Source organism: Eschscholzia californica, unplaced genomic scaffold, assembly GCF_041429995.1.
Source record: "Eschscholzia californica isolate CP2 unplaced genomic scaffold, dmEscCali1.0.p SCAF_6, whole genome shotgun sequence".
Lineage (NCBI taxonomy): Eukaryota > Viridiplantae > Streptophyta > Magnoliopsida > Ranunculales > Papaveraceae > Eschscholzia > Eschscholzia californica.
Window position 1 is genome coordinate 25514336 of NW_028238483.1, and position 9716 is coordinate 25524051.

The 9716-nt window shown below is 34.2% G+C and overlaps 1 protein-coding gene across 1 annotated transcript; it reads right to left on the reverse strand.

The window, feature by feature from the left end:
* Positions 1-3163: 3163 nt before the first annotated feature.
* On the reverse strand, positions 3164-8969 carry LOC147532878 (putative L-type lectin-domain containing receptor kinase S.5). Its single transcript, XM_086650323.1, has 3 exons — positions 7547-8969; positions 5020-6982; positions 3164-4347 (listed from the first exon to the last, which is right to left on the reverse strand). The coding sequence occupies exons 2-3, from the start codon at positions 6284-6286 to the stop codon at positions 3518-3520; spliced, it is 2097 nt and encodes a 698-aa protein (XP_086506449.1). The 5' UTR covers positions 6287-6982; positions 7547-8969; the 3' UTR covers positions 3164-3517.
* Between the last annotated feature and the right edge of the window lie 747 nt (positions 8970-9716).

Sequence of the window (9716 nt, forward strand, 5' to 3'; positions counted from 1 at the left end):
AGGTAAATATAGTTGATTGGGGGATATGCAAAAAAACATTACGTAGCTAACCTTCCTAGGTTTGGTAGGTTGTGCCAAAGCTTCAAATGGGTAGAGTTAGAAGTAGTTACTCAAGCTAGCTGACTTTTACTTCTCCTCATGCCAACCTAACTCCTCTCTTCCCATAATAGCCACTTTTTAATGATTAGAGTGTTAGCTACAAAGATTTTCTAGATTACTCAGAATATTTTTGCATCTAATAGGAAGTTAAAGGCAATGTCTTTTTTATCCACCACTTGGTCAAAACAAGTAGGCCAACTAAGGTTAGTGTCAATGCGCATCATCCCTCTTCTCCGATAAAAAGTCGCCGAGTGGCTGTGGCGACCTTCAACCCATTTATTGTTATCTTTTTTTATTTCCCTCGAGAAGGAAGATGGGTGTTGCCCTCAACACCACATTAACCATTTGTGGGATTGGCTTTAACGAGATTACATTTAATAATTTTGAGCATTGGACCTTCATAAAAAAAAAACTTTGCGCATTGCCTTTAAAACCTCTCATTCTCAAAAAGTTTGCAACATTTGACAATTTTTCTGTTTGGTCCATATAATTTTGCCAACATACTATTATTTCGTTAGATCAAACCCAACAGAAGCTCCTAAATGGGAGGCTCCCATCTCATTTCGAGAGCCTATAAATTTTGGGCTTTCAATTTAAAGAGAGGCTCTCAAATGAGACGCTTACGACCCGAATTTAGTTTATTATATACGTCTTTGATGTTCGTGTGTGGAATTTTAATTCCAAATGACCGTTTGGCTACAGGTCCAATATAAAAATAAAATTTATAATGGATTTTAAGTCGAAACTTAACAAAAAGAGAAGGTAGTAAGCATTTTTTGACTTTTCTTTTTTTAAGTTGTGTAAAATTGAAGCCCAAAATGCATATGGTTTGTTTAGTGCAGTAAGACGGCAGTATAATGCAAAAACAACTTGTTTGGTGAATCCCAAAATCCATAAAATTTTGACTCTTTTTCTTTCTTTTTATGGATTTCCATAGACGAATGAGAGTTATCTGTGACACATTCTCTTCTCTTGGCCAATTTTTCTTTAAAGTGTCATGGAAACAGTGTCTAAATCCTAATTCATGATGCATAATGTAATTGTTGTAAATCTATCCTCCTCAAATGCAGTTATGTAGACTCGGAATAGAATGTTATAGAAAGAGTACAAGACAGGAATTCGAATGTTGACTGAAGCAACTTCATAACGATCAATAAAACTTTATCACTATGAGCTTCTTTTGATATTTCGGTTGTTCGTTTATTTAAATAAAAAATAAATAGCTTGGTAACAAAATTAGCAAAATTCCACAAAAGGAGAAATATCTAAGGAGAATGACATAATTTAATTACGCTTGAATCAATGATGTACCGCTTGAATATACATGTAACTTCTTTGCATTGATCAGTTATATTACCCTGTTTAAGAAAAAAAATGTATTTTCAATTAATAATTCGGTGGAGCGGAATCAAACAAGAGGATATAAATTAATGTTTGGAAAAAGAGAAAAAAAAAAAGACCAAAAAGTGGTGGTGTTCACAAGGTGTCAAGGTTTATACTCCTTTATATATTAGAGTTGTCATCTATGCTTTACAACCCATCCACATAAAAGAATTAAAAGTTAAGACTTTCAAATAATTATTTTGAATTGTCAACAAAAAAAAAATAATTATTATTATTTTGAAGGTTTCCATTTATGCTCCTTTATCATCAAGAAGAATAATTCTTTTTCCTATGGCCTTTTCTATATACTACATGTGAACATATTTTGGTGCTATATAGAAAACTCTTGATTCCAACATTTTCTTTGATCGATCTAAAGGTACATAAATAAAATCAACATAAAAAGTTTGAAAATCCTACTAATTGCACTTCAAGAGGGGAAAAAAGGAAAAATAAACAACATAAAAAGTGTTGAAAGGGGAGCTCCACTAGTGAGCTCTTCTAAAGAAAGAGGGCAATTAAGGGAGCTCTTTTATGGACCCCTCCCAAATAAATCTTTCCTGAAAAAGGCCCATGTAAAATCAATGCGAACCTCCTTCGGATACCCACTTTAAATGGGTTAAGTTTGTAATTATCAAATTCAAAATTAATTGACAATGAGTGGAGAAGATCTAGATATTATATACAGTATTTTTCTTTTTTTGCCACATTATATACTTGCTTACTATTTTTTTTTTGATAAAAAATATACTTGGTTACTAGATACCCATACTTGGTTACTAGATACCCCATCTCCCATGACTATTCTCGCGATATATATATCTTATCTTATGTATCCCAATTGTATAGCACATGTTATGATATAATACATAAATATATTTTGAAATAGACTTTCTATGATAATCCGAACATTTTAATAGCTAAAAACAATCCAAACTATTAGAATAGCCAAAGATGATGCTGATTTAGTATTTTAATTTATGGAGTATCCATGTCATTATAATCTCGATGACTAAGAGCAACTCCAATGTATAGGGGCTGGGGCTCACAAATTCAAATTTGGGAGCCCCAGCCCCTAAGCCCCATAACTCCAACCCGGGAGCCCCGGGGCTGGGCTCCCGGTGGGGCTGGGAGCCCCTCAGCCCGGGCTCCCAACCCCTAATGTGACCGTTGGGGTGTTCCCAACGGTCACATTTGGGGTGGATTCCCTAAAAAGGGAATCCACCCCACTTTGTTTTATTTTTTTTAATTTTTTTTTTTAAATTGATTTTTTTTATTTTGTTATTATTTTAAGTACTTCTTTTTTAAGTATTTTTTTTTCTAATTTTTTATTTTTTGAGTTTATCTTTTTGTTTTTATCTCGACGGAAGAATATCACATTTTAATTCATAATCGAAATCTAATAATTTATAGTCGAAATTTAAAATCAAAATTTCGCACACGTACTTCGCACACGTATACTATTTTGATTTGGGAGCCCTGGTTGGGAGCCCGACGTTGGAATCGAGAAAAAGCCCCGAGACTCCCAAAATTCAAGGGCTCCCAAAATTGGGAGCCCGACTGCCGACTGCCCGAGCCCCACATTGGAATTGCCGTAACAACCTTATTTGGACTTAACTTTGATAGGAAGAATTATTCTCCGTAGTTAGTAGGTTGTGGGCGTTAAATCCACAATGACAAATAGTGGGAAAAAACAATGGAATAAAATTAACTGTACAAAGTAACACAAATTCTGTGACAAGTCATTAACCAATACTTTGGATTGGTTAGTACATGACTTCAAAATACACACACTAATAAATCTCATCCTACTCAAACTTCAAGATTGCTTACAGAAATTATCCATTCCAATTACTTATATCTACAAATTAAATTAAACAAATTTGTAATTATACCGAAATTTCGTGTTTAGAGGTTGTTCAGAATTCATCTCCTCCTCCTCCATTAGCACTCCAGACAACCTAGAAGCAACTTTTATTGCAACAAAATCAATCCGAATAAGCCAATCAACATTTATCAGCCTCGCACCAATAATCTAAGCAGACGAGACATCATTGAACTTTATGTAGCTTTCTCGACTTTCGTAATGTTCAGTCCATCCAGAACTACCATAGTAAGATGAAGCCGTTGGAGTCTCATCGGGCGTATTTGTCATACTACTTTCTCCCACTTGGTTCATACTTGGCCACACAAAAGACGGCTTAAACGGAGGAACCATCGGAGGCAACACAGATCCCGAAATAATTTGAAAAATGATATTCGTTTTGGGTCGTTCACTTGCAATTGGATGTGAACAAGCAAGCCCTAGTTGCAAAAGTTTCTGCGCTTCTTCATGTTCAAAATCATCTCCGAGTCTTTTATCAACTGCCTCTAAAATACGCCCTTCACGGTAAAGCTTCCATACCCAATCAACTAAGCAACCAAACCCGCCAATCTTGGTCCATGGCCGTTCACCACAAACCAGTTCAAGTAAAACCGCCCCGAACCCGAATACATCAGATTCTCTTGTGGCTTTACCTGTATGGAAACACTCGGGTGCAATATAACCTAATGTTCCTGGCACACCTTCGAGCTCCGCATAGGAGGTACGTTCGTTTTCAATTGCTCGGGCGAGACCAAAATCTCCCAAACGTGCATTGAAGTCGGACTCGAGCATGATGTTACTGGCTTTGAGATCACGGTGAACCACTTTTTGATCGTATTCGTAGTGGAGGTAATTAAGAGCAGATGACACACCATAGGCGATCTTGAATCGATGATCCCAACTTAAGATTTCGTCAGTGTCACCAAAGAGATGGTTGTCAAGACTTCCGTTTGACATGAAATCGTATACCAATAGAAGCATTCCGTTCTTGTGGCACCAACCTGAGTTAAACCGAATACACAAAATTAGTGTTAAAAGCAAATTTTTATTAGCTTGACCGTTCGACCACAATATTTAATGTAAGTTGAGTAATAATCTTAACAAAATTCTAGTAAAAGGGTTAATTAGGAAATCAAACTATTCATTGGGTGAATTTTGAGAGGGAAAGAGAAGAGTTGGTCAAAATTAACCCTAAAATAAATTGAGCCAATGAAGTATTTATTTTATTTTATTTTTGTTGAAAATGACCCAATGTAGTATACCTATTAGTGATTTAGGCCTCATATTAGGAAAATCAAATTCAATATACCTAACAAGGACATTTTCATAATGAAGACTTTTTTAAGTTATATAGTAAAAAGAATCACTTATTTTCTTTAAATAAGTACAAGAATATTTCTTGAAAAGAATTTTTTTTTTTGATGAAAGTCTTGAAAAGAACTTATCAACAAATATGACAAAAACTATTTTCTATCAATATCTTTCGGTGGAGTTCATTAATCAAATCAAAGCGAAAAGCCGTCCACACTAGCCACTAACGCTAAATGTCTGAAGCACCCCAAATTTGTTAAGAATAATTATTATAAAATTTTGATTCTATCTTATTTGTTTAGACTTCTGGTCGGAATAAATATTTAATTGATAATATAAAAAATAAAATAAATTTGACTGACCTTCTAATTTGACGAGATGTTTGTGCCTGAGACGATTAATAATGGTGAGTTCAGATAAGAAATCATCTTTACTTTTGATGCTTTCCCTCGAAAATTTCTTTACTGCTATTTTCTTATTATTTTCATTGGCTAATACACCTTTATAAACAACACCGAATCCACCCTGTCCAAGTTTCATTTTTTCGTCGAAATTATTTGTAGCTTTCTTTAATTCTTTGAAGGAAAATTCCCTTGGAGTTCCCGGTAAGCTTTTTAAAGCTCCAAGGATATTCGGGTCGTCGACGGGCCGACGTTTATACCAATAATACCCAAACCTACCCAATAGAATTACCAAAATTACCAAACCAGGAATACCCACTCCCAATAAAATCTTCAACCAAGTCCGATCAATATGTTGGGGAAGAATTTCCACCATTAGATCCCATCTTAATATACAATTTAATTGAGCATTAGTACCCGTAGAACCCGTAAACCCGAAATAAGAATATTGATTAACATGATCTTTGAGGTTTAAAGTCTCACTAATAAACGGATTAACGGGTTTGGGTTTACCCGCTTCAGCCATGTAAACTTGAAGAAGCTTTGATTTTCCATTGTATTGAATCCAAACTGTGTAATTAGTGCCTTTTTCAGGAGTAATTATGATACCATAACTAGTGAGATTAACAGTTTTGATGGATCTAACACTGTTAATATTAAGACCCATATGATTATCATTCGGGTCATAATCTTGTTTGTAAGTATCCAATTCAATAGCAACGAACTTGTTGGTTTGGTTCCCATCTGTGGTCCGATTCGTTAACCCGAGAAACCCGCCTTCACTACCCAAAGGAATAGTAAGATCCGGTGCGATAATGAAAGAAAGCCCCTCAGCTGGGATAGTACCCGGTTTATGAAAAACATTTATGAGGAAAGTTGAATTGAAGGAAGCTACGATATCTCCAGATAATGATTTGTTATTACCAGAAATACTTGAATCCCAGATTTTGAATCGACGATTTAACATAGCCCTACCTGATTTATTGAGAAGACTGAAATTATCATTGATTGAGTCTGGAGTTAGCTGAATAGCATTACCGTTTATGGTTGCATCCTTTACGGCTGTAATATTATCATAATCCGTTCTTTGGAAGTCGTCGTCAAAGAAATGAAAGAAAGGATTTTCAGCCGTTGATTTCGCCGAAAAAATCAGTACGGCTAGTAGAATAGATGGGATGAAATTTGAAGATAAACTCATTTGTTGAACCAAGGAAGAGGGGAGAAACATGAAAGAGAGGAAGTAAAATGATGAGTTATTGGTTTGTCAGACTATATAGATCAGAACTTTGAGAGATTAGAAGTTGACTGATCGGGTGGAGAAGAGTATGGGTCCGTTCGATTAGGGTGTAGTCTCTGAATATAAACCGTTGGATGGTCTTGAAGAGTTCAAAAATATATTTTATTGCCCTCTTGGTACATGTGAGCTGTGTCAGGTTTGGTTTTTGTCCTTTTATTTTTATTTTTTTTACTTTACTTTTCTTTTGTAGAAAACAGAGTGCAATTGTTTTCCCAGAATAAACAAGATAATTGGTGAAGGAAGAAAACGAAAATGGTTAAACGAGAGATCGGGTGGGTGGGTGGGTGGGTCTGTATGGGTCTCTCTTGAGGTGGTACTCAGGAAACTCGCACCGGCCCTAATTTATGTTTGGCCTGAACAACACACATTAAGTCTAGTTTGAACCTTCGGACGGTCTCAACATGTATCCTAAACCAGGTGTCTATTGGGTATTATCGGTTTCGTTCAAATCAATGGACATGAGACCTTATGAGATTTAAACTTTTAATGGGATTATAGGTAGACTATTAAATTCATATTGAGTTTTAAATGAAGTTCTAAAACCGAATCCAGGTTGAATATAGTTTTAGAGGGATTGAGCCATTAGTCCAAAAAGGGGGCCAAAATGAAAATTTCACCCAAAGTTGCCTAAAAATGAAAGGGAGGTCCAATGTGTCAGTTTGGGGGTCAAAATTACGGAAAGGGCCCTTAGAAAATAAAGTATTTACCGTTCATGGCATCGAAAATTACAAAATTGCCATCGAAAATTCTCGGGAAACGATTTTTTTTTCTAAAAATTATTTTATTTACTGGTAAAAAAATTTTAAAAATTTGGGCGGGAATTTGAAATTTCGTTTGAAAATTTCAAAACTTCGAAAAAAAAAATTTGAGACCGGGAAATTATTTTATTTACTGGAAATTTTTTTCTGTACTAGACACTTTTGCTGGGCGGGAATTTAAAATTTTCAAAAAAATTTCAAAATTTGCCCGGGAATTTAAAATTTTCAAAAAAATTTGATATTTTGGCCGGGAATTTGAAATTTCGTTTAAAAATTTGAAAATTTCGAAAAAAAGATTTCGTTTGAAAATTTCAAAAAAATTTGAAAATTGGAATTTTTTGTGTAAGGGAAATTATTTTATTTACCGGGAAGAGATGGTTTGCTGGGCGGGAATTTGAAATTTCGTTTTCAAATTTTCAAAAAATTTTGAAACTTTGAATTTTTCATATACTGGTAAATTCATTAGATGATGAAGGATATCACCTTGATCAACCTGGTTATACAGAATAGAAGCTCGTGACAGAATCGAGGACCATAGCAAGAGGAGAAAAATGGTGTTGCTTTCCTTTTTCTTGCTATAATGTTTCACTATTTTACCATTTGTCAATCACTAAATTAAATTATACTCCTAATTTTTCTTTTTAAGTTTTCCTATAGTTTGGTGGGAGAAATTTAAAAGAGACAAATTTTAACTTCTCATTTTAATTAGATAGTGCACATCATACATCTCATAATCACCAATTAAGAACATATTTAATGACATTGACAACATATTTTATGCAGTCAAACAAATATATGAAGGTCAATATTTTTTTTTTTGTTGAACTCTGAAGGTCAATATTTACATTTTGGAATAAAAAAATGTCCCTATACTGGAACAGTAATAGCCGCCGCCTCAAATTATCATTTGGTTGATACTTCTTTTTTTTTTAATGAAAGTTTTGGTTGATACTTGATGCGTGTATTTGACCCATTACTTCTATATTTTATGATTCTCACTTGCCTCATAACAATTCAAATAATCGAATGGCATGATTCTACATAACTAAACAATCCAAGAGGAACATATGATTATAGAGATGTCGATTTTTTTAAGATTACATTTACAATTCATATAGGTTGAATCCCCTAAATCTTATAGTTATGTATTAGAGTTATCATAAGATTAACCTAGCTAAAAAAGTCACTGCTAGTCCACAATATCACCTAGTGTTTCTCCATGTAATAGGTTTCTTTATTCTATTTCTCTTTCAACAAAAAAGAAATACTAGGTTTGATGTGTTAGTGTTATCTTACGAATAAAATATCTTCATATGGTATGCTCCTCAAAGATAGTTTGCTATATGTTTGACACAATTCCAGTTCTTACGCGTGTATGTGCAGAATATACCTTGACATAAGTCCAACTGTTTTAGAAATTTTTTGTCAAAACTCCCGATAAATATATTATTTTGATACAAAATGATTACTTAATTTTCTATTTTTAACTCCCTAGATATTTTCATAATTTACAACCGGTTGCAAGATATCTGCGACAATGCAACTTGCAAAAAAGTTGCAACAACTTGTTTGCAAAAGAGTTCCAACTGCTTGCAAAAGAGTTACAACTGCTTGCGAAAAGGTTGCACAAACTTTTGGAATTTTATCTAAACAAAATACAAATTTTTAGTTTTTTAACCAAATAAAATACAAATATTAGTTTTTTAGCCAAACAAAATATAACTTTTCTTTTTAACTTACAAAAAATTTAAAATTGGGACTCTAACAATTCTCAAACCCTTTAAGGTCGAATCAAGGGCGTCAAATCGAGGATCAACAAAGAAGAAGAACTCTTTTGCCGTATAAGGCATAAAGAATACACATCTTTTGTTGTAGAAAATAAGAAGAAGAAACGAAACAAGGCTAACAAATCTCGGCATTAGATCCATAAGAAACCTTGGATCTTCAAGCTCAAAGATCGTAGGTTTTTCTTGCAAGACTTTGAAGAGAAAGAAAGTAGAGAGAAAAAGAAGAAACAAAAAAAGAAAAGAAGGGGGCAGGCTCGAAGGCCCCAAAACAATTTTGGGTCCATAGGGGGGGGGGGGTGCATACATACGGAGGCTCCATGATGTGTCAATTTTTGTACTTCAAAAAAAGTTAGGGGGTAAAAAGGCCGCTTATCTTATATATTAAAACAGGTTAGTCGGGTTATGTGAGGTATAAGTCTGGCCGTTCATTTTCTCTGGGAGATTTACTTTTGATTAGATCCAACGACTGATATAAAATCATATTCGTGTAATTTGACTTAAAACAGAAGGGCATTAGTGTAAATTGACCAAAATCGATTACGATATCCCTATCATAATTACTACTCACGTATTTCTCTCTCTATTCTCCCTTACATTCTTTATTTTCTTTCCAAAATCTACGTCATCTTTTGTTATTGATTGTTCTCTGTTCTTCTTAAAAAAAATTATTTAAATGTCATCTCCAGCGGCGTTAGCGAAGAGAGATATGTTGCGTCCCTAGGGAGGAGCGGTAAACCTTGCAGCAATAAAGTGGGGTCCTAAAGAAATGAAGATCAAAACAGTTGAATGATCCAAATATGTAAAGCAAGGAAACAA